The 25,997-nt window shown below is 40.7% G+C and overlaps 2 protein-coding genes across 5 annotated transcripts in view; both read left to right on the top strand.

The window, feature by feature from the left end:
- cyth1a (cytohesin 1a) overlaps positions 1 to 8,771 on the top strand; it is a 39,995-nt gene extending 31,224 nt beyond the window's left edge. For 3 of the 4 annotated variants that reach the window (XM_020620965.1, XM_020620964.1, XM_020620966.1), the window contains exons 6-13: positions 514 to 594; positions 820 to 932; positions 1,547 to 1,695; positions 1,798 to 1,910; positions 5,557 to 5,635; positions 5,740 to 5,808; positions 6,158 to 6,312; positions 6,781 to 8,771. In XM_020620965.1, coding sequence (XP_020476621.1) covers positions 514 to 594; positions 820 to 932; positions 1,547 to 1,695; positions 1,798 to 1,910; positions 5,557 to 5,635; positions 5,740 to 5,808; positions 6,158 to 6,312; positions 6,781 to 6,859 — 838 coding nt within the window. In that variant the 3' untranslated portion in view covers positions 6,860 to 8,771. The remainder of the gene's footprint in view (positions 1 to 513; positions 595 to 819; positions 933 to 1,546; positions 1,696 to 1,797; positions 1,911 to 5,556; positions 5,636 to 5,739; positions 5,809 to 6,157; positions 6,313 to 6,780) is intronic. The other variant, XM_020620962.1, reaches the window with a different exon arrangement.
- Positions 8,772 to 22,816: 14,045 nt separating this feature from the next.
- Positions 22,817 to 25,778, top strand: socs3a (suppressor of cytokine signaling 3a). The gene is made up of 2 exons (XM_020620997.1): positions 22,817 to 23,011; positions 23,594 to 25,778. The coding sequence occupies exon 2, from the start codon at positions 23,725 to 23,727 to the stop codon at positions 24,340 to 24,342; it is 618 nt and encodes a 205-aa protein (XP_020476653.1). The 5' UTR covers positions 22,817 to 23,011; positions 23,594 to 23,724; the 3' UTR covers positions 24,343 to 25,778.
- Positions 25,779 to 25,997: the final 219 nt, after the last annotated feature.

Consider the following 25,997-nt stretch of genomic DNA (forward strand, 5'->3'; position numbering starts at 1 on the left):
ATGTGAGCCAGATCAGAGCCTGAGCTGAGGCCTCTGATGGGGCCTACTTTTTAAATGAAGCAGAGATTATTTTTATAAACAGCTTTGAACAAGCCACTTCCATCCCAGCACAGGTTAGTTTTACCCTTTCTTAGAATCCATGAAATGCCTTTTTAAAATTTCATTTTGGAGATTTGTTAATGGGTTGTGATCTTTTACGTCTGTCTTAACTGATTAAATTGTTTCATTATTTTCCAAGTAAAATGCTAAACATTGTCTAGTTCCAGTTTCTTAGGACGATTTGTTGCGTTTCTATGTCTTGTGTGATCAGAAATTGACCTATTTCTTTATTTGTTTTGGACAATAATCAGTCAAAATTTGAAATTGTATGCTAATTTTCTGACATATTTTTGGACCGATTAGCCAGTTAATCAAGGAATTAATCATCAGTTTCATCACTAAAGAACATTGTTGAAGCTCTATTATTTTGTCTTGTAGTGGGAATGAAAATGTGCCATGTTTTTTCTCCCCTAGAGATGATTTCAATATCCAAGTCCTCCATGCATTTGTGGAGCTTCATGAGTTCACAGACCTCAATCTGGTTCAGGCCCTAAGGTAAGATGACATGTTCCCAAGGTCTGCTACCTACTCATTAAGTCCTTGGCTTGATCCTCATAGCTCAGTCCCTTTTTTTTTTATGTAAAGCATAGGTAATAGTCGCTTTATTTCTGGTTCATAAGGATGCAGCTGTCAGTTTCAGTCTGGTGCTTGAGAATAAATTCACCTTTTTCACAGTGGAAGTGAGCCTTTTGCTGACTACTGAGCTGTGTCCCCTGACAGACAGTTCCTGTGGAGTTTTCGGTTACCAGGAGAAGCTCAGAAGATCGATCGCATGATGGAGGCCTTTGCACAGCGCTACTGCCAATGCAACCCTGGCGTTTTCCAGTCCACAGGTAGCGGCGTCATGCTTTAACCCGGCTTTCAGTGCTGTCATAAAAAGCCATAAAGATGTCTTGATGAATAACATCACATCCAGTATGTTTCCATATTGAACTGAGATCTAATGGCATGCCAATGGAACTCTTATCTAAACTAATTTATTTAGCAGACGTAAAGTCTGCTGAGGTGAACTGTGCCTTCTGGCTTTTGGGAAATTATGCCCCTTGCAGACAATCAGCTGCATCTAACATGGATGCAGATGGATGTGAATAATGCATAGGACTTCTCAGCAGCCTAACGGGCCAGATAGAGTGCTGCTGTGTCAGCTGTGTGCGGGTCTTTTAGTGTGCATCCACACACACGAACGAACATGCACATTCAAAAACACACATGCATTCTTAACTGCCCACGAGCAGTCTTTCACTCCTGCCCACACCCCTTGCTAATGAAGCTTTGCCTGGCTGTTCCTGTATAAATGCGGTCCCATAAGTACACTCCTTTCAGCTCAGCTAATTCACATTTATATTTAAACATCACATTAAGCACTGGCAGCATTTTTATGGTAAACAGCAACCTTTTGCTATCTTTCACATAGTATGATTGCTGTGTGTGTGTGTGTGTGTTACAGACACTTGTTACATCCTGTCATTTGCCATCATCATGTTAAACACCAGCCTCCATAACCCGAATGTGAAGGACAAGCCTTCTGTGGAACGATTCATCTCCATGAACAGAGGCATCAACGATGGAGGAGACTTACCTGAAGACCTGCTCAGAGTGAGTATGGCTTTCAGACTTTGCTGTGATTTCTCCATTCTCTTATCTCAGACCTGGTTTGTATTTTGGTCCTTATTATGGCCAACTCTCTTCTTACTGTAGAATCTGTATGACAGCATCAAAAACGAGCCGTTCAAAATCCCAGAGGACGATGGCAACGATCTCACACACACTTTCTTCAATCCAGACAGAGAGGGCTGGCTATTAAAACTGGGTGAGTGACACTGGAAATACAGTTAGTAGGGCACATAATGAATTGCCAAAATTAAGGTTCTCATCAGCGTGGTTGTGCCAGTAGATGTACAGTATTTGCAGTGTGCTGTCATACCAGCACCTATTAGATTATTTCAAGAGTGAAAATCATCCTGCATAACGTGAAGGCCCACGTATTCCCTGAGGTCAACGACCTGTGTTTGTGTATGCAAAGGTGTGAGTGTGCTAAGCTAACTATGAGCATGTATGAACACACTCAATCATCTAAAGACATTTCTCTCTGCTTTAATATATCATAAATATGGCCTTGAGATCAAACAACTACATCTAGAGGCCCTTGAATTATTTACAGTAATACTTTAATAGCTTATAAATCAAATGTATGCACATATGCAACCATGCAAGTATAGTAAGTTTAGAAATCAAATTTTATTTGTGAGGGTGTACATTCTTTAAACAATAAAGGTGTGTCTTGGTATTTCCAATTATTCTTTTCTTTCATGAAATGTTTACTAGTTCTTTTTGTCCCCACCCTTGCACATATCTGACTCAGGCATCGTGCATATAGTTCATCCTGTTACACATACATACACACATTTACTTCTTGTAACCTGTATTGTTACAAATGTTTCACAGGATATCAACTGGCTCTTTTACTGTTCACAGTCTACAAGCAGAAAAGCACAACCCTGGACCCCTGTACTCTTCATCCTCTGTTTCCTCTAAAATCTCTCTGTTGTACAGATTCACACTGACTTTAGGAAAAAAGGCATGAATGTGTGAAGTGAAATTTAATCTTCCATTTGCTGTGAATCTTTACAATTGAGTACACCAAGGGAGTGGAGACTTAAACTTTCTCCAATAACTCTAAACTGGCAGATTTGAGTGTAAGGTAAATTACTGGATACAACAGATATGAACCTAGGTGGAGGCAAAACTCATGTAGTGCTTTACAGTAGCTTTCACAAGTTCACCTTGAGTAGAGCTCCCCCTTGTGGATTCAAATAACAACAGTAGATATGTTTAAAAAAGTTCTCTTGACCCTAATTTACTAATTAAAAAATCTGAGCTGTGAAGCAGTGCATTGAAGCCTCCTTGGAGCTAGTATTAACAGAACTGTGGTGCTATAATTCCTTATCATTCAATTTATTTATTTTTTCTTTTCCTCTTCGTTTGTTCGTTTGTTTGTTTGTTCCCATGATTTTGGCTGTTGTCTTTCCTCAGGAGGTATGTACACCTGCTCTTCCCAAATGCTAGTCCATCTCTCAGTTCTTGGGTGCTTTTGGTGGTCCATTACGCTTTTGTTTTCTTCTTTTTTTTTTACATTCATTATTTTACATTTACGTTTATACAGGTTTTTGTGGGTTTTTTTTTTCTCTCCATTAACTCATTTGAATGTCAGACATTTATTTGTCTTTCAGTCTCTCATTGAGTTGGTGGTTTGTCCACACTTTATCTCTGTGGGTGGTTGCTGGGCAGTCACCGGGTGCACTTGTCACCCCATGGGCTTGGCTCTGGGAGCTTTGTGCTTTGTGACCACTCTACTGAGCCGTTTGACCCTCTTTTCTCTGTACGCTGTGGTGGTCACTCTCTTTGAGCTCTGATTTTTGGAAGCTGCATTATACCTGTTTTCCATTCAGTGAGCACAACAAAGGACTTTTGTTTGATTTTCCAAATTGGTCATGAACCCATTTACCTACTGGCCTATTGTTGTTTGCTTGACTGGTTGCATGGAAAGGGAATACTGCACCTTTGCAATAATGTGGCTCTGCTGTCCTTATTTCATGCTGTAAATCTGAAAGGAATAATCTGACGGGTAACTGTGTGGCTGTGGCCCCATGTGGTGCTAGACTGGACTGAACCAAACTGAGTGTGCCTAAAGGGATTCAGGCATGGTTGACATAATTCATGCATGGTCAGTATATATTTAAAGTGCACATGGTTAGTAATTTGACTGCTCATTCTTGTAATTAGTGCAAATTTCATATTAATTACAAAATAAGACCCTCTGCATTTGTACAAAATATTGGTAATTGAATGTAATTTGCTTTTTTTATTCGTTTTTGTTTGAAGAGAAATGTTTGCTGATTCATTGTAGTGTGAAACATCACCAAAATAAAATAAAATAAAAAACAAAACTGTCAACAACTTGATAAGATTACCTGTTCCCTTTTAACCTCCGCTCACCCAGCCTCTCACAGTCCCGTCTTGCACTGGTGACTCCCTCCACTCTACTCCACTCCGGCCTAGTACAGTCCACCAAACCCCTGCAACAATCTTCTGGGTCGTCCCGCCTTGTCCCAGTCATTCTTGCACGGGAGGAGGTTATCTCTCCTTCTCGGAGTGACAGTACCTGACCAACCCAATTAGCTCTCAGGCTGTCAGCCGAGTGATTTTGTCATTGCGTCTGTGTTTTCTGTTTGTCTGCTTCTTTGTTGCAACACCGATGGGTCGAGTTGTGTCAAGAGGCTGTCCATATGTGCCTGTCGAATGAAGTGTTGTCGCTGGCGTCTATAGACAACAAGCATAGACTGAAGGGTTTGAACTATCATGGCATTTGTGAAGTGATGGGATATCATATACAGTGCTAATGCTGTTATATGATAATACGAGTGTGTTTTACGTGTTTGTATATAAACGTCCTCAAAGCCTCTTCTGTCCTGGTAGATGGGTTCACACACAGTGCAGCTTTAACCAACAGCTGTGGTGGGACAGCCTAGACTAGTCAAGGCTGAGGTCGTTTCCCCCCCCCTCCCCCACTTACTGGACGCTGCTCCTGTGTAAGCTACTTAACAAAGCTGGAACAGGAAAATCTAATCTGAAATACTCGTAGAGTAGCTGAGCTTCCTGCCCCACACTGTTGGCATTCCTTCCTGCCACAGCAAGGCTGCCGTCTGCTACTGTGATCAGGTTTCCCTTCACAGGAAGTATGGGTGACAATGGGGGTCAGGGGTCAACTATCGATCATTGAGCACGGAGTTAACCAGAGAGCCCTCACTGGGTGTGAAAGAGACAAGGACCTCCTAGTCATGCCTTACTTTTCACATTCAGCCCTCCTATAGTATAGCCATTTGAATGCTTTCCAAATTTCTGTCCTCTACTAACTTCATTTTGGTGGTAGTTCAGTGAGAGCACGTATACTGTATCTGTATCCTGTTTATTGATCCTGGTGTTCAGATTTGTTCCTCTGAGTCACCAACTATGGAAAGGAAAGACAGGGCATGAAAACGGTTTTTCCCAGCACACTTAGACATTTATGGGGATGAAGCTTTATCAAAGGCCTTTTCACATTAACTCCAGTTAGCCTTCATATGGCATTTATCAGCTATTTTGGATTTAACTATAAAGTGGTCATGACTTGTTAGGTAAACTTTACTAAGAGTCCTTAAATCAATAAATAAAAGGGAATAAATTGTTATAAAGTCATTGAAAATAGCCTTAAAGCTGAAGGTTATGCAGCAGTAAAGATGGTGCAATGTGGTGTGATGGTGGATTAGCATGAACAGTGGGGCATTCTGGGTAAAAGGAGTCCGCTAGAGCCGTCATCTGTCTGTCTGCCCATACATCTGTCTGCCCGTCTGCTGCTTGACCCGGTGCTTCGCTTTCTGTTGTTTCTGTCTCTGAGGCTGCAATATCTGTTTGCTCCACAGGGGGACGAGTCAAAACCTGGAAGAGGAGGTGGTTCATCCTCACAGACAACTGTCTGTACTACTTTGAGTACACCACAGTGAGTACAGCTCAGTTCTTCAATCACAGTGAAGAAGCTACTCACTCAGTTCCTGTTTCCCTGTGTGCAGTGCTTTGGCATTTACAGATTTTATATCTGTGCAGGACAAAGAGCCCAGAGGAATCATCCCACTAGAGAACCTGAGCATTAAGGAGGTGGAAGATAAGAAGCCTGTAAGTACAGCTCCCTCTACAGGTTCATTCTGTGATTACACACAGAAAGAGAAGGGTTTGCATTTGGATTTTACTTCAAACCATTTTTTGTAGTTGTTAATAAAGGCACATTGATAGATTAACTAGAAATCTGCCAGACTGATGGGTAATTAAATTTATATTAAGAACCATTTTCATAGCATAGTTATGTCCTTCCAGCAGTATACAGAGCTGAGTAGTTTGCTCTAATGAGATTTCAAGAGTCTATGTACTTGTCTTTAATTTAATATTTTGCGTGATTTTTGATAAATACAGTTAATCATTCCATTAAAAAAATATTTCTAACCTCCCTCAACTTTACTTCTAATAGAACTGCTTTGAGCTTTTCATTCCCGACAACAAGGACCAGGTAATAAAAGCATGCAAAACCGAGGCTGACGGACGTGTTGTCGAGGGCAACCACACCTTCTACCGTATCTCTGCCCCCACTGCTGAGGAAAAAGAGGAATGGATGAACAGCATCAAGTAAATGTTACATTTTTTCCTAACTTCTTTAAGACAGCACAAAACAGTAAAACAGTACGAGTTTGGAACTTTCTCCAAGTTTTAACACAACAGCACTCATGATTAAGGGCATTGGGGACTCTAACAGGAAGTATAATCTCACCATTGAGCCAGTTACGTAGCTGTGGCTATAACTTGGGTTTGTATATGTTTACATTTCTTCAAATTGTCATTATTAAAAGTATTCCCAATTAGTTGTTAGCAGTTACTGTATATCATAGGGATGCGCAGACCGAAGAAGACCTAAATTATTTTTACAATTTCACTTGATTATTGTCTTTTGTCACTCAGATCTGCAGATAATTAAATAAAAACTGAATATAATGAGTACCACTTATCATGCAAACACAGTTTGTCTAAGATAGCAGCAGTTTGTACACTTGTTCCATGATGCTTTTCTCTCTGACATTTTTCTGTCTGCGTTCACAGAGCTGCCATCAGCAGGGACCCTTTTTATGAGATGCTGGCAGCCAGGAAAAAGAAGGTATCATCGATGAAGAGGCACTAGAGCTGCTTAGCCTTCCCAACTTTGCACTTAACAGAGCAGAGGGTTCAATTGTCTGCCATGTCTGGGTCGGTGCACACGCCTAAGGTCTGCCTCAAACCTCTCCAGGGGATTTCTCTAGGATACATACAGAACGAGGTCTGGCGCTGGGACTCTATTGGCCAGAAAAACAGGAAATACGCTGGGGTTTCAAGATAAAGGTCACAGCCAAAACCTCCTCTAACCTCGTGTCTGAATGTGTCTCTCTTTCTATCTCAGCTTTGTGTGCGTTCTCTGTCTGTGAAGCCAAAGGGGAATCTCACTTATGCAAAATTTCCTTCAAAAATGCTTTACAAAACCCAGTTCCCATATACGTTGCAAATATATTACAAAATATACATAAACTCTTGCAGTCCCCTGTAGCCACATCATTTTAACTTAACGGTGTGGCACCCCAACCAAAATAATTCTCACTTTATGAAAGAAAAGTTAAGATCTTTTCTGCTCTGATACGTTGTGTAATACATGTCTATTTTTACAGCTACTGTCGAGTCCTCTCAGATCATTTTTGTTAGTTTTCTTTGGTAAAATGAAATGGCCTTGCAGCATCCTGCAGGTGGTCAGATATTGGAGGGAGGTTGGGTATAACCTGCCAACTATTAGTGACTTTACTTAAAAAAACAAAGAAAAAGGAAAAAAACTTTCCTGTTTAAAACGGTTACACTCAGGAGATTGTTACAGTGTTCTGAAACTTTCCATGTCAGCGTTGACGTGGATCTGGTTCACAACATAACAGCCATCCAAGGAATGAAAGCCTCATCTGTGTCCCAGACTGGACTGCTTTTGTGAAGCAGGGAGACGTAGCGCTGCAGGCGAGGGTGTCTGCTTGTCTGGACAGGTCTCAGTGTTGGATCTGGCTCTCGCTGTTCAATTCCTGAAGGTCCTTGAGATGCATCCTGGGGATTAGTGTCTTTTAAAGGGACAAGTGTCTACGACACTGGGCCTCTTTTTGAGGTCTTAGTATGTCTGGAAAACAGAATGTGGCCCTTTTTTGTTTTCTCCCCTCAGACCTGTTTTTTATGCTTTCAGTTTGTCTCAAACACAAGACCATTTCCTATTACTACAAAAAGCAATTCATGTGTTAGAAAAGTTACTTTTCTGCTGCACCTGGTGCTGTAGATGAAATATGATGAGAAATGCTGCTGGTTAGCAACAGTAATCCACAGATTCCCCCACACAGACTTTAATGTTTGTTTCCTAACTTTTAATATGGCTTTTCTTTGGTTACCTATTGAATGGTAAAATAATTATATCCTTCCAGCCCAACCTCACTGATCATTGTATATTTCTTTTTGCTTCAGGCCGTTTATGTATAAGAAAATATATTGGATACTGTTGTAGAGGCTTTAATGCAGCACAGATATATGTGTGGTTATTTGAAGCTATGCCTGGAAAGAAATTGTCATCCATCTCAGGAAGTGCAATGTGAAACCATACAAAACTACTTTTTGTATCAGGAACATACTGTGGTGAACCAAAAGATGGAGGGCAAGATGGCTATTGGTCATGCTGCAGCAGTGATACATCACCATGTCAAACAGCAAAAAGTACATTGAGGTACAATTTAGCAAATATAGTCTGAGTTGTGCTTTAAGCAGTTGTCTTTTCTCCTTGTGCCTGCTGGTCATTGTGCCTGCTCCCTGCCTGTTCTGTTTGTCTGTTTTCTTCTTCTTCACTCCTCTCAGCGCACTAATCCCAGAGAAATAAGGAAAGATGCAAAACAATCATATTTCTAGACAGTATTGGTTTATTTATCAAAGTTGTACATATTTAAATGTATAGTGGGTGTTTTGTTTTCATTTTGTTTATTAGTTGTGCCATTTTATTAAGTTACTCTGTTCAGTAATGTTTGATTTGGCGTTCCTCTCAATGCCATTCATTTAAGCTGAAATAAAGATTGATTTGTCATAAACACTGGCTGTGAATGTCGTTTATACAACTGAAAATACTCATTATACGCTGCGCCAACAGGTGGCAGTGTGTGATAAGGACTGGTCAGGCACTGTGCTGCAAAGACGATCAGTATTGCAGCACACAAGTAAGTTTTACATGCATAATACAGTCATGGTCAGAATTATCAGCACCCCCTACATTTCTGTCAGATTAAGCACCAGTTCTTCCAGAAAATTGCTGCAATCACAGAGTCTTTGGTATTCTCATTTATTTCTTTTGTTTGCATTGTAGCAACACAAATAGCTGAGGGAAAAAAACGCCTAATCTGATACATTCCACATAAAACTCCAAAAATGAACTGGACAGAATTATTGACACCCTCAACTTAATATTTGGTAGCACACCCTCTGAGTTTCTTAACCTCTCTACTGGAATTTTGGACCACTCTTCTTTTGCCAACTGCTCCAGGTCTCCGATTTGAAGGCTTCCTTCTCCCAACTGCTCTATGGGATTTAGATCTGGACTCATTGCTGACCAGTTCAGAACTCTCCATCACAGTGTCTAAAACCAGTTCTGGTGCTTTTTGAAGTTTTCTTTGGGTCATTGTTCATTGGAGACCCAAGTTTCTGACACTGGGCCCTACATTGAGCCCCAGACTTCATTGGTAATCTTCAGATTGCATAATGCCCTACACACCGTTAAGACATCCAGTGCCTGAAGCAGCAAAGCAATCACAAAACATCAGCGAACCTCCACCGTGTTTCACCGTAGGGACCGTGTTCTTTTCTTTGAAGGCCTCATTTTGTTTTCTGAAAACAGTAAAATGATGTGCTCGACCAAAAAGCTCTATTATAGTCTCATTTGTCCACAGGACATTCTCCAAGAAGGACTTTGGTTTCCTCAGGTAAGTTTTGGCAAACTCCAATCTGGCTTTATGCTTCTGTATCAGCAGTGGGATCCCCTGGGTCTTGTCTCTTGTCATTCAGATGGGGCGAACTGACACTGTTGCACCCTGTGCTGCAGGTCAGCTTGAATTTGTTTGGAAGTTGATTGAGGTTCTTTATCCACCATTCAAACATCTGTTTTTCTCTTTCATCCACATCCAGGAAGATCAGCTACAGCATCATGGGCTGTAAACGTCTTGACAATGTTGCGCACAGTGGATATAGGAGCAGCCAGATCTCTGGAGATGGACTTGGAGCCTTGAGACTGTCCAGGCTTTTCTACTATTGTGGTTCTCAGACAATTCTTTGCTCTCAGGCAGCTCAGAAAAGCTGGGCTGAACCATCACCCTCTCACCCAGGCTTATAGAGGACTGGTAGAGAGCATCCTCACTACTGGCATCACAGTCTGGTATGGTAACACCACACAGGCAGAGAGAAAGGCTCTTCAAAGGGTCATAAAGACTGCAGAGAGGTTCACTGGGACTGAACTGCCTGCTATGGACACACTATACACACAGCGCTGTTGTAAAAGGACAGAGAACATACTCGTAGATCCACACCACCCAGCTCACACTCTGCTCAGACACAAAAACTGCACCCAGAGCCTCAGGCACAGCAGGGCGGACAGTATCCTCACACGCAGAACAAGACTTTACAACAGCTTTTTCCCTGCCGCAGTAAGACTAATGGCAAATACGAAAATGTGAGAAAATATGTGCAATAACCCCTCACTAGACATGCACAATAATAATAATACAGAAATGTTCCACCAGGTATTTTTATAAGAGCATCTCATCAACAGTGTTGTCTTGAGGGACCTGAATAATAGCAGGACATTTTGTACCAAGCAATGTAAACAGGCCTGAATATAAACTGTGTTTTAGTATGTTATAACCCCTCACTACCTCAACAAGTGTAATGACATATCCAACTCCACCATGTGAATTACTAGGTGCGATGTTTGAAGGTCACTGGGGAAAATACTATTACCCTATTTTTGTGTATTGTGGTTTTTAATGCTTTGTTACCTTTATGTAACTTTTTATTTTAGACTAAGTGTTCTTTCTGGCTTTTGACTCCTTACCTGTCTCCAGAAGAGAGCTGCACAAGAATTCCTATATGCCTAGACTGTCTGTTTATGCATAAATGGCAAATAAAAATCTTGACTTGACTTAAAATAAACACAAGAAACCAAAGCGTTTGTGTTTGCAAAAAATATTTTGGGAGAAGTGGTGCGTTATCTGACATAAATGCAGTGGCATCATTATTTTTGGCCATGTCTGTATAATGCTTGTTAATTACAGCTGAATTAAAGCCTGCAAATCAATCACTAATTAAATACTAAATTCTACTTCCACATGGTTGCATCCCATCATCCCCCTCTCTATTGTAATTGCACACAACTCAGACCAGCACACATCATGCAAAGTTTGAATTACCTCCAGCCACATTTACCCTCAAAAAAATAGTCTTCTGTTACAGTTTAAAACCAGCCTTGATTTACAGCTTCATAACATTTCATATTATTTCACAAGCTTGCTTCTAAAGTATTTATGGCACAAATGTCAGGGCAGCAGAGAGAGGTCAATATTTACAAGTGAATATGTATCATATTAAATGATGCCTGGAAAAGCAATCAATAGAAATGACTTTTTTCTCAGTAGAACAAGCATTCAGGAAACAGCAGGACATAAATTCTGTGACACACTGTGATGTAAGACATGCATGTAGTTATTTGGACTAAAATAAAGTTGAACACACGTATTGCTGGATTTACGTTGGTGTCTCCTAAGATTGCCTCAGACATTATGGGTATTATAAAATGTCTGTATGAAAAAGAAATTATCTTAAATTTCTGCTTGTTGAGAAAATTCCCTTATCATGAAAAACAGTAGATACATTATTGTGAAAGATATGTGCACACATTGTTTCCACATTACATTAGGCATGATGGATGGACAAGCAGGTTGCAGCAGATCCCCTTTAAACTGACTCAGATGTTTTTGTTTCTTACATTTAACTTAATATTTGTAATCAATTGTTACAAATGCAATTTTAATAATACACATTAGCTTCAGTCCCAGTTTTACATTCACAGTAAATGTGAGGCACACACATACAGCACAGTATAGTGATAAAATAAAAAGCTACAGTAGTTCTGGTTTTAAACCTGAGTTTATTCAAGTTGACGTGTTTATCTGAGCAGCAGCAGCAGAAGGCAAAAACTGAGAACATTGCTTTCAAAAGCCTTTGATCTGCGACAGATTACATTTCTAAAACCTAATTACACCCTAAATTAAGGCTAAATGAATAGGCTCTACATATTTGTATGATATTTTCCTTTGGGCTATCAGCTGCAGTGTTTTGGGGGAGCATGAGTATAGTTTATGAAACACTTTGTTCCAGGTGTGCATTAAAAAGATAAAATAGCAAGACAGACTCCTGATTTGCATCAGAACATACTAATAAATGTCCGCCCTGCTGTATTAAATGAACAGAGCTTTGTTCTAAAAGGTGGATGAGAAATTGCCCATAACCATCTTTGCACAATTGCAGTCAAACAATATTTTGCACCACAGCTGTAAAACACAATGACAATGACGCTTTTGAGAATTACAGAGCAGGGCCAAGGTGGTGACCATGACTGATGGGAAATGAGAGGCATGTTGCCATAGCAAGAACAAGATGAAGAAAAAAAAAGTTGAGAGAATGTGTGGCGGTGGCGCTGGTGGTGGTGGTGGGGAAGCAGCCGCATGGAGGTCTTTGTTTTCTTTACTGTCTGCGCTGTTCTTCACTTCTCGTATTTCTCACTGCAGAGTGGGTAAGTAGGCACATGAATAGACAATGTACTCACACGTCTTTTTTTGTAAGGGTGAGGTTTCTGTGCATGAGAAGAGGAACATGATCTACTGTACAGTAGAAGGGAAGGTTTCATCAGTCTTAACCCAGAATGGATTAAAAAGAAACAATAGAAGGAGAGCGTACATACTGTACTGTAAGGAAATATTTGAAAAACTGTAACCAGAGGGATGTAGCAAGGTCAAATGTTCTTTTAAAACAAAATATAAAGTGGCACAACGCTATACCACACCTGACCTCAGTGCACTGAAACACATTCAACCACACTACTCAGTCATGCTGTCATGACAGTTCTGCTCGGTGAACTCACTTCTCTGTGGTTATGCTGATGAAGGGGGAAAGGCCTAGGCCTGCAGCAGCTCTCATAGGCCAGACAGCGGGATCCTCCGTCTCCTCCAGTAAGTGGAGACATATGAGAGCAGTCAGGCTCCAAATAGGCCCAGACTGTTTCCCAGAAGCGCTAGAGGCCTCCCCCTGCCTCTTGGCCCACTGCAGCAGGAGAAGAGTGTACCCCGTGGTGTCCGGATCTGACCTCAGCTGGCATGAGAAGGGCTTTTTCTTGAATAGGCTTATGCAGGCAAAGAATGTTACACACAGACAGGCATGCACACACAAACAGAAATGCAACTCAACTTGGTGGACATTTTCATGCAATCCATTTCACAGCTGCTTTTACAGGTCTCTTAATTTTAAGCTTTGCACACAATTACCAAGTTAATCTACAAAAGGGTGTTGCTTTAAAGTTGACATTTGGGTGTTTAAAGCTGTCAGTCATGTCAAGTATCATCATTGTTTTTGGACATTTCGGAGAACAACATCAAATCTCCCATAGCACTACTTGCACACACAGAAAAATGCTTGCAGACTGACTGGAGCCCTTTGTAGCTCAGACGTCTTTGAAATAATGCATATTGTAGTGTTTTATGTGCATACTGTATACACTTTAGGTGCTGTGCTGACAGATGTATTTCTGTTTTACTGGAAGGAAAAATCCTGCTCAAATCACTTTAGGAATCTGCTGTGATGCTAAGGGACACTGAATTCATCCTCAGGGCAGGAGTTCTGAGAAAGGGAGTTAAAAGCAGCCACAACAAAGTGTATCCCTCCCCTCCCCTCTTCCCACTATCTCTCTCCTTATATCTTTCGCCGACTCTCTGCCTGACACATACTCATATAACCATGCAAACATCTTATTCACAGTTTATTACAACATCTTAGCGTTGCTTGTAAGCCAGCTATTGGGACTAAAAGTTATATCAGTGAAAGTAAAAACCTGTAGAACTTGGCTTGTGTGCAGTGCAGGGAGTAAAATACTGCTCCGATGTGGAACATTTACTGATTCAGTTTCAGGTATTTTCCCATAAATATGCAGTTGTGTAAGTTTGAAAATTCCCTACATACAAAATCTTGCAAAACATCTGCAGCAGAAAAGAAAACGAGATCTATGGCCCTTCTTCTAGTTTGTAGCTGAAATTGTCAGTGAATCTTTCATCATTGCACCATTTACTACTTCCTAGTAAATCCTGACACAATGACTTGAATATGAAAGTGTTTATGACCAGTTATGAATGATAAAGAGTCAAGCGTTGCAAATAAAAGGAGCTGTAAAAGATTTAAGTGATACCGTAGACAGTATACTATCAGCAGTTACTGGCATTCTTGGATTACAGCGGAGAAATGGTGCAGCCATCTTAAGTTTAAATCTAAGTATTTGTTCTTGAATATAATCACTTCAAGAAATTGAATTTAACTGAGCAGAATGATAGACACTGTCTGGGTGCAATTAGATTTACTGGAAAGGGGAATCAACTTTTTTCTTTCTTTTTTTTTTTGTATACAGTATTTTTGGTGGTGAACTTGCTGATGCAGGACTGAAGAAAAACTGTATGAATAGGTTGTTTGTCCGAGTGCAAAAATGTGTGTGGATTTTTTTCTCTTCTGCACATTCATTGTGCTGTGGGTGGCTCTAATTCTAGAAAATGTCTCTTTTCTTTTCTTTTTTATATGGTGTAAAAGAAAAACATTGTCCTGCAGGATCTTTGTAATTTATGTCACATCTTAATGGGGTATCATGCACATTATCCTATGTTTATTGTATCGTATTGTGCATCTTAATAATTACAGGGATTAGAACTGCTGGATAAGATGGAAAAATCCTGGAACAGGCAGATTGTTTGTTTACATGCAGGCTGGGACAGACTGTACCCTACTTCCAAAATTTCTACCTAAGAATGGGGGAAAAAAGAGGCCCTGGTCTTGAGAGGCTACAGAAGAATTTCCTGTCTACAGGGAGTGCCCAGTGAGAAGGGGACAAAAAGAAATGCCCTCCAAAAAGAAAGAGGTGGGGTCTTGAAGGCATGGGTCTCTGATTGCTGATTCTGGACCAGCTTACTGCAGCACTCTTATTTCTCGTTCTTGCCTTTGTTACTCTTGGAAAATGACGATCGCCTGCAGCATTTGAGGGGCAGAATCAAAGTAAAAAGCCTCATTTCTCTGTGAAGAATGTAATCAGAATCAACATTTCAAATATGAAGAAGACATAGGAGCTCCCTTGGTAAGGCCTCTTGAGGACAGTATGTGTCTGTTTTCAGAGGTAACAGACCTCAAGGTCTTGGAGTTTGAACATCTATAAAGCTGGGTAGAGAGAGAAAATTGGATTGTTCCAGCCACCGGTCTGAGGAACAAAGAGAACAGAGCTTTAAATGAAGAACAAAGGCATAGATGCTGACCGACAATGCAGCTGCAATTTTATTAGAAGCTAAAACATAGGGGGAAACACTCACGGATGATGACTGAGAAGATGAAAGAGTGGAATCCAGTCCAGCAGAGCTCAGAGCTGGAACCTACCTGCACCAGCAACAACAGGCTCTATTCAACACAACTAATGGCTTGTAGTCAGTAATAGTCCCCTGACGTGACTTCATCGTGTCTGCCATGAAGAGATGCCGTGCATGTTCATCAAAAGCCCAGACATACGTAGGGAATCACTTACCAACTGAGAGAATAGCTAAGGTCAAAGCTTCCCTCGTAGTGAATGATGCATCCTGTGCAGTATCCTCATCACATCTGTGACTGAGTCAAGCCCTGTAGACAATGGACAGTTGAAGGAAAAGGGTGACTTATCAGCAAAAGGAAAATGGGTATTCAAGGTCTGGCTCTTGCAGAGTTACAGTAGGCTACAGCATCTTCCAGGTAAAATCCCCTCTAATTCACCAAAATGGCCCTATTTTCTGCCTGACACATATAACAGGCCTCTATCACCACTCTTAATCTGTGTGTGAATGAAGCACGTACACACTAAATCTATCCGGAAATGTCAGACTTACTGGCACAGCTCAGGATCATATTACTACTAAAGTGTGTGTGTCTGTGTTTGCATGTGCTCATGGATGCATATGGATAACCAGAATATTATTCTATTTGCATGGTGCGTACATCCACACAGGTGTACAGTCTCAATGTGTACAATTTGTATGATTTGATAGAACAAGCTCTTCGCTTGAATGCATTTCACAAGGTGTTCTCAGTTAGCAGCATCTCTTTGCCAACCTGCTATTACAGTGTAGACAGATTTGTTACCATCTGCCAGTGACATCAGCCAGCTATTTCTGGGTTTTGTGGGAATCAAAGTCCATTTTGAAAATCCTGATTATGTCACTGGCCCCCTTTGTTTCCAAGCATTTGATACTGATAAATGGATGGTGGCGGCAGCGGCAAGGCGAGCCGAGATAGGCGGGCAGCTTCAGATCAATCATATTATCTGCCATGATGCAATTCGAATGTTTGAGGCAGCAGTTGATCTTGATCTGGACACTGAACGTCTTGGAGGAACGGGCAGATCTGCATTCTCCAGGCACAGCTTGTATCATCATGGTGGTAGAATCTGTAGCGTGTTCTTCATGAAGAATAATCGGAATCAAATATCAATTTTCAAACATTTATTATCATAACTAAACAGACCATCGAATAAAGCAATTTACAGAGCTCTGGGTTCCATCTCTATCTGAAGCCCTAACCTCAACAGCAAAACCTGTTCAATTCGTCTTCAGGACGAGAAAGAACACCTACCCTCCTGAAACCCAGTTACTTATACAATTTGAAATGTGCAATTGTAGGCTGGTCTGGTCCTCTCGGGTTGCTCCATTGGTCCATCTATCCATCCGTCCCCCTTCTGCATCCTTCCTGCTCCAATGGGAAAGGCAGCTTCCTATAGAGAGAGGAAATCCTACTCTGTCTAAAATTCCTACACTCACCTCTTTGTTTCCAACTAACTAACTACACTCTATAAAACATGGCTTTCCATTTGGCTACTAAACTATCTTGCCTGTGTGTCTGTATATGGCCCTGTCTTTTAAAGTTGTCTTTTCTCTTCCTGGCCTCAGATCTAATCTCTGTTTCTTACCCCTAGTGTCCCAGTGACCCCAAATTCCCTGGCCTCTTCAGCCAGGTGGTGATCATAAAACAACTGTGAACCCTCTTTGCTAAAGCTGTAAATCTAATGAGTTCTCAGTGTTTAGTGAATCAGTCTCCCTTGCTGTTAAACAGTCCCCAGTTGGCTAACACAGTAAATACTGACCAGTGATTCAATGCAGACTTGAGGTGATATGTAACTACATAAACATAAACACAACTGTGAGAGTAAAATATATAAACTTATGTATGCTCTAAACTAAATCCTAATTATTCATTTTCTTAATATGATAGAATAATCATATGCACACACAGTAAACAAACAAGTTAACTAATCAACAAACATAGTATCAATCTTCTACTAACTAAATTCTTAATTCAGTCTAATATTAAAACTAATCCTAATGTATTATTTTGTTAACAATTTTACTCAACAAATCTTAAACTTATTCAGATGGAAAGTGCAGAGATCAAAGAAGTGCAGGCTGTAATCCTGGACATGTGGTTTACACCAGGGTGTTTAGTTTTCCCTGTAGTTTGCACATGACTCATATATTGTCAGATGTATTAAAAGGATAGTCCTTAAATTTGGGAAATGTACGTATTCACTTTCTTGCCCAGAGTAAAAGAGGCACCACTGACATCTCTTTATATGCTAATTATGAAGCTCCAGTCAGCAGACAGTTAGCTTAGCACACCAGACTAGAAATGGGGGTACAGCTAAACTGTCTCTGTTCGAAGGTACCGGTACCTGTAACAACCCTGTACAAAAACTGAAGAACAAAACAGTTAACAGATTAAAATAATAATAAATTGTTGTTGTGACACTTTTGTTTTTGTACAGATAAAGCAAATGCTACTTAAGCTAACTGACTGTTGGCACTAGCTTCACATTTACTATGCAGACATGTCAAGTGTATCAATCTTTTTATCTAACTCTGGGCAAGAAAGTAAAAAAAAAAGTTTGGATGTTGTACTATTCCTTTAACGTTTTGCACTACTTAATCTTTTTAGGTTGTGTCTCATGTCTGTAATCCCATAAAACTGAAGAATGAGATGTGGTTCCCTGCCTATCATCTTACACACTATAACCTCAAACATTTGAACTTCAGCTTTCCAATAAATGTTGAGATGTCTTGTGTTTAGCAACCACATTGTGGCACACACTTGAACCCAGGACCTGATGATGCTTATGACATTCATTTCTTTCTTTAACTTCTTCCTCAGCACTATGCAGTGAAAGTGATGGAATCACAGTGTGCATTTCCTGTGTCCTTTTTCACAACTTAGCCCTACATGTCCACACTATGTCATATATATGTGATTTGGAAAGCGATGGTTTTGAAATTCCACTGCACATCTCTTGGAAGTCAGTCATCTGATGTCAGTCTTAATCGCAGCCCTTGCCAACGCTCCCAGCTCACTGTCACATAGCTAAAATATTAGTAACTGACCTACATACTCTTCTGGTTGCAATTTATCACAACAGCACAAGACATTTCTTATATTAATTGACTTGTGCCAGGAAAAGAAAAGCACAAAATAAATAACTATACAGACTTTAGAAATGTGCCCAACCCACGAAGCCATCTGTCAATGACACCAGGGCTCCTGTTGTGACATCTAAAAACTGTTTCCCTCCTTCTCCTCTTCACCTTGAGAAGAGCAGAATTGGCACTGGCTCTGTCAGTGGGCCACAGAGGGGTGTAATGTAAATATTGGAGCACTGCCTAAAGCTGAAAGGTTTGCTGGTTATTTTCTGTCAAAGCAAACATGAAATAACAAAACAAAGTATGTCATAAAATAAGGAATGAAATATTTTATTAAAAAACCCATCTTAACAATGTGAAATGCCTTTGATAAACAACTGTTCTGAGATAGACACATTTTATGATGTTGATAATCTATGAACTTATTGGAATAAATAAACAAATAAACAGAAAACAAACAAACAAGAAGCTGCCTGTTTGAACTAAGGTAGACAGGTCACATACTTAAGTTGAATAGCTGAGACTGTTAAATATAATTGTCTGGGTGTGAAGGTACAAGTTAATGGCTCTGTGTTCTGCTTTTAGCTCTTCCCAGAAGCAGTTGTGACAGTGATGATACTCACGGCCATAAATAGAGCCCACATGATATGCAAGAAGGAATAGTAAGCGCTTTATGACCCCAGCATGTTACACCAGATATCACTGCCAATGCTTACACCTTTTCAGATCATGGAATGCCAGTCATCCACTTAGTAACCTGCTAATTTAAATAAGAAGCACTCATGTGTTGTCCAGAAGGGTGGAGGCGGATTTGCATACAGAAATACAGTTGAGAGAACAATTTGTACTGTGCATGAAATCATTTCTTCTTAAGGCTACATATAATGAGCAGGATGTTACTTTCTCTACTGGTTATACTTGTTTAATTTAACTGTAAATTCTCATTCTGTGTGAATGTTTGTGCCAGTGATCTATTTCTGTTTCTACCATGTTATCTTGTTTTACTTTTAGTTTTTAAAATTCTCAACCAGCAAACCTTTCACACTTGACAGAACGTGTGTCTTCTTAATAAGAAGGCAAATGAGAAACAAATAAAAACTAGGCTTTCTTCCTTGTAAATTTACGGTAATGGTCTGTGGTTGTTGCGCAATCAGTGTGAAGACATGCATCTCGGACACTCATGAACAAAACACTCTTAAGAGAATTCCTTTTATCACCTCATTTACGAGAAGTTACTCTAAAATGTTTCTAGTCGACATAAAATAAAAACACATATTTCGAAACCAGCAACAAAAAAAGACATATTGTGAATATTTTTTGAAAAGTGAAAATCACTGTTCTCACTTGGGGATCTGTGGCATGTTGTTCATTCTCAGCTGTGGTGGTCACACGTGGCACTTCCCATAATTCACAGAAACACATAAAGGGCGACACTGACGGCAACACAGTGAAAGGCACAGAGAGAGAGCTGATTGTAATCACACACAAATGGTCTTGTTGAACAAGGAAGCTTTACAGTATTACATCTGTGAAGCTACTCGGTAGACTAATAATGACTTTAAAACAAGGGAGGCAGGCAGGTAGAAACTGGAAGTGCAGCTACTGTACATGATAATAATACAGAGCTAACAGGAACTAGGCTGACTGATATGCCAGGAACCTGCCTGTATATTGTAGATTGTCAGTAACAGTTCCACTCTAATAGTTCACATCTCACAGTACCATTGTTTCCGCTTACAACCCCTTTGTTCATGTAGGATTATTTATTTGCTAGTGTTGTTGGCTTATTCTAAATTCAGGCCTCACTGTGTTCACTTGATCAAACAATAAGTGACATTTGTAACTGCCATCTTTGCAAATAATTTCATAAAACTGGCAAAACATGCAAAGCTTTTAAAAGATCTCTGTGTACAGTGAAATTCTGCTAGACCGAGGCGCTCCATAATATTTTGTTGAATAACATTTTTCTGCTTTTCACCCCTCTCTCCAGTCGTGAAGTCTGCTTTGTTCCCCCTCTTACCCGCTGGGTTTACGGGAACCATGAGCTAGAATACATTTCTGAGTCACTGTGGGAAAACCTAAACAGCTGCCCTTTTCACTAAACAAAGGTCTGGACCAACAAATTATCATGCAGCCTTTCCTAATCTGCTAAACTGGGGATGAATTTATCAAATTTGCATGTGAATTGAAACTCATTTGTTTTTGTGTCATTCATAGAGTGGGCAAATGCATTCACTCGAGCCTGGATGTTCATTTAGAAAAACATATGTGCACAAGGGTGTTTTCTGCAAACCTGCCGGAAATCAAACACACAGAGGTGCACACACATGCGTTGCCTACAGCACCGAACATGTCACTGCCAAGCCTCACACTCTGCCTCAGAGGTTTGGCTGTGGCAGCAGAGCAGAACGGTTCTCAGCTCCAGGTCACTTGGTTTGTCTCCACTGACTGAACTGACCAGACATTTAACAACTGACCTTTGGTTAAGTACACTCTGCCTTTGGTTTGTTTACTTGATTTGACTTGACTTTTTAAACATTTGCAGTAATTTTTTTGCTTCATGTCTGGGGTCAACATCTTCTTCCTCACTGCACTTAAGAGTCCTTTTATTCCACCCTGTTAAAAGTGTAATAGACTTGGGAAATTACAGTATACATGCTAAAATGTCAAGTCAGCATGCTGTAATAATGTGCATAGTGGTTTCCATGGAAATGTGGTGAGCTAAATCATACTGTTTCCCTACTTATGGCCAACTTACTGCTCCTTTTCCTTATATTGACCTCCATTAGGATCCTAGGAGGAGACTGGATGCTGAATACATGCCTCATGGTGATGACACCATATATTTTCTGGAAACAAGTGGACTGTTCCAAAGCTGTCCTTGTGATTTCCCTTCCCCCACCCATGTCCTGGTGGTCTGAATCTAACAACACCTGACTCACTTCTGTGGACACAGCTGGCTTCTACCAAACCCACCAGCCTCTGTGACGTCAATTCATTGCCCACAAGGCCTTCCCTCTGCCCTGTTCCCAACCATGGTTTTGGTAAAACTAACACCAAAACAGATGCTGAGTATCTTTTTAAGCACTGAACCAGTCTGTGCTGAGAAGCTACAGCGTTTTAAAACACCGCCTTGTACAGATAATTAAAATAAGTGAGCTCCGTATCCTGGAGTTAATCTGCTTTACAATAACCGCCTGAAACCTGTGATTGTCATAGCTGAATCAGCAGGGAGGGAGCTGATGTGGACAGAATGAGCACTTGATCGCTCACACGCAGGTTGCCAAAGATTAGACTGACTTCACATGAAGTCACACTTTCTTTCGACAGCTTGACGCTGATATTCAAATTATTATAAAGTAATGATAAAGAAAGTCATAAAGTCTTAAGGAAAGTGTGAGGACAGAGTACAATTAGATTCTATTTTTGTCACTGTATAGTTGAGAGTCAACAGTAAAATATATAATAACTAGGTTTATGGCTGCTATATTGTATATCATAAAATGTGTATATATTACTCATAAATGCTCATAGGGTTTGGTACAATTCTTGAAAGGCAAATGTTTCAGTATTGCGACAGTAGGTTTAGTATCTTGAGTCTATCTGTGCTGTGCAGTGGTGTGTGCATGACATGGTAAATATGACTAATTAACTGACAAACCAGGCCTAAATATGTTATGAAAGTGTACATTTTAATATTTCTTACACCTATGGATATTAGGGCAGCACTAAATATTCAAAGCTTTTACGCACACTACAGGGGAAACAGATATCAAATTTAGCAGCAGTGAGTAAATACTAACCCGTTGCCCTTGGATACCAGCTGCTGCTACTGGGAAACAGAAAGAAGTTCCCCCTGTGTGGCGCCCTCTATGGGCATGTGTGAGCCATCATTACAGCGAATTTCTCAGAAACCTACTACACAAGCTGCCTCAGCTCAGAGTAAAACATTAGCTCACCTTGACATTGAAGCAGAACTTCCACCCATAAATAAATAAACAAAAGACTATATCATATGTATGTATGTATATGTATGTAATAGTATGATTTTCTAATCTTATAGCTGGTTTTTAAGATTAAAAAAAGACAAGAATTCTATTTATTACCTGTTATATTATTTGGTTATACAATTCTAAAGAGCTAGATACTTAACAAAGGTACTGCTTGTAACTCTTGAAGTTCATTTTGAAGGAGCAGTGGGAGGAGGGCACTTCTCATAGCAGGAATCCCTTAAAAACAAACAAAAAAAATGACATGCTTCCTGTCAATCTGCCAACAGAGAGAGGCTTTACTGGAAAGAGGAGGCGGAGCCACCTCACACATGCGAGGACTTCTCCCCACCTCCCGCTTATAACTCTCAGCTTACCGAGGTTCACTCTACACACCGACAGGTCCAGGCCTGGAGTTTGTTGCCAGAGAACTTGGAAACATTTTTACTCTCCTGACAGTGAACAGCCATCTATCCAACGACCGAGCACTTGGATTTATTTTCAAAGAGCGAGTTTGGAGAAGCATCGAAGGTGAGGATCTTTTGTTTATTTAATTATTTCTTTATCTTTCTACATAATGCCCAACATCAGTGCAGGGTTTAAAAGTAAGTAGATGGTTATCTAAGTGAGATAGTTTGCTTAGTGAAGCCGGGAACGGATTGCAAATTGCGCAATCCAGATTACACCGTTTTTACTGGAACTGACCGTGATGCCTGACTCTCCAGGGCAGATTACACAGACGCGCGCGCGCACACACACGCGCGAGTTTCCCCGAAACGGCTAGAATTTAACTGGGAACAGTTTAGTTAATGACTGTGTTAAAACCACAGCTCCTCTCCAGCACAGGACGTAGGCATACAAGCTGGGTAGGGTTTGGTTTTTGGATAATAAAAAACTCTGGAGCACATTTATCACCAGATGTTTAAACATGTGATGTACAGATCTTTCACATCTGGGAAAACAGAGCTGCAGCAGCCCAAAAGTATTAGTCTCAACACGAATAAAGCAGATCTTTGTGCAAGTGTGTAGTTAAACTTCTAAACAGAATGTTAAAGGGTAGTGTCATATTTTCCACACAGAGCTCTAACTCACTGAACTCCTTGTCTTTTCCAGGCAGATTAAGAGCTGACTTCTTCATGTCCTCCCAGACAACACTCTGAACCTCTGTCTGACACCTCCTCTTCTTCTCCTGTCTGTGTGGCGCCCACTGCTGCCCAGGCTACCTAGAGATTGGGCACAGCGCCATGGTAACTCACAGCAAGTTTGACTCCGCAATGAGCAGCAGCCTATTGGATTCCAGCATGAGGCTGCCTCACCGTTACAAGACTTTCACCTCTAAGACGCAGTACCAGATGGTCCTCGACACGCTCCACAAGCTCCAGGAGAGTGGGTTCTACTGGGGTCCCATCACAGGAAAGGAGGCCAATACCATGCTGGCAGCCGAGGCCTCCGGCACCTTCCTCATCCGGGACAGTTCAGACAACCGACACCTGTTTACCCTCAGTGTCAAGACAACATCAGGCACCAAGAATCTGCGTATTCAATGTGACATGGCTTCTTTTTACCTACAAACAGACCCTAAGAACATTCAGTCTGTTCCCCATTTTGACTGTGTCCTCAAACTGATCCATTACTATATGCCTCAGAGCAAAGGGAACACTCGCAGTGGAAATATGTACTACATTTACGCTGGAGGGGAGAAGATCCCCCTGGAGCTCATCAAACCTCTCTGCTGTAGCTTGTCCACCTTGCAGCACCTGTGCAGGAAAACAGTCAATGGACATTTGGACATTTCTTCTAAAAGAGACCAACTTCCTCATCCTCTTAAGGAGTTCCTCCAGGAGTATGATGCTCCTATCTAGAGGTGTTGGGCTGATGCTCTTGAAGGGGCAGAGACTTGGATGGTTTCAGTACAGCTACATTTGTAGTCATGTACAGTGTCTGAGGAGTAATGATGAAGCAGTGTCAAGGAAGTCCCAGGACTGAGCTTGTGAAAAGGAGCAGTTTTAAACTGACAAGATGTGTGCAGTTCTCAGAGAGAGGTCGGCAGTAGTGTCTTAAGGAAGAGACACTGGATTGGGGACTAATCCACAAAGAAGGCCAAGCGAAAGGGATCACTGCTGTAATCTGGGGGGGTATGAAAGAGAGATCTCCCCCGTTCTCCTCTGCCTCGCTGATGACGTTCTGCTTACTGAAAACGGAAGTGAGGCTCACAGTCAGCTGTCTACAGTCTGATGACGCACAGGTTCCCTCTGCTGCTGCTGCTAACCAGTGAACTGTGAGACTGTCTAGCTTAGAAAATTCCCCGTCCATTAAAGCTGGACTGGCTTTTACAATCAGACTTGCTTTTTTGCTGACATTGGGTGATAATCTTGAACTTACTAGACATATCCATCCAGCATCCTGTGACCAAGTGAACGCTGGAAATTCACAGACAATGGAAAATTAGAGCACAAGTGAGTGGACTCTGCTGGCTGTCAGGGTGCCAGCCACAGTGAGAAAGGGCTGAACCTTTATTTTTTTTTCTAGAATCTTATAAGATGCTTTAAGAATAGAAAATGTGAATAGATGATGTGTCACTAATGTTTTCTTTAGAGGAAGGGCGTATGCCAAACTTGCCTGAACAAGGTAACAGTTTGTTAGATGACCAACATGACTATAGGCTCTTAAATGAGTACCACTGCTGAGTCAGAAGTTTGTACGGCTTCAGCGGTGAGGACACATATACCAAAGATGTAGTGGGTATCTGTCTTAAACCAAAGTTTACATGATTGAAAATGACATGGTTAATCTGTTTGTGTGCTGTCTTTTATAAAGATGTACTCTTGCTAGCCAAACCACTGGCTGTTGATGCTTGAACATATTTGAGAAGGTTGACAAAGCAAGCAGACTGATAAAACTTTGCACTTATTTATATTTGTATGGACGTTTCATTAATTTATAATAAAGAGTACTATTTTTCTACGAAATACGGTTTCATTGTTTGATTTGCTTTCTGATGACTTGAAGTCTCAGTCTTTTGTCCTCACCAACAGTGACACATGCTGCACATCATATGCATATTAATCTTTGGTACAGAGGTCAGGCCACAGGTTCACACTTTTTCATGATTTCCTCTTAAATTTTACTAAGCACAATTTCCTATTTCAAACCATGAGGGGAAACCATTGCTCTAAATGACACGGCAGTTTTAAAGACACGCTCAACATAAACATATCTCAGTACATTATTAATTTCTTATCATACTTCAAAAGCTTTGACGTTGCTCCTTTTAAGATTAGTTTCCCTAGAAAACACTCTAGGCTTTAGTTCAGCTTAAACCTAAAATCGTGTCTCGTTCTTGGGACTGCTGTTTCCTGCGGTAAACCGTACTCATTTCCTGTTTTCTGTATTTGCACTGCGTTGTGCTTGCTTCCAGATTGTTTAGGAATTAAACTCACTATTTTCTAGGTTCATCTGAATTTTTGAGTGACAACATACGCTTGCACCACTTAAAGCACTTGTTTTGCAGAAGTTC

The sequence above is a fragment of the Monopterus albus genome, unplaced genomic scaffold (genome assembly GCF_001952655.1).
Source record: "Monopterus albus unplaced genomic scaffold, M_albus_1.0 scaffold251.1, whole genome shotgun sequence".
NCBI classification, from domain to species: Eukaryota; Metazoa; Chordata; class Actinopteri; order Synbranchiformes; family Synbranchidae; genus Monopterus; species Monopterus albus.

What these genes read in the sequence shown, in the direction of transcription:
- socs3a (XM_020620997.1), top strand. Translation starts at nt 23,725, where the DNA reads ATGGTAACTCACAGCAAGTTTGACTCCGCAATGAGCAGCAGCCTATTG.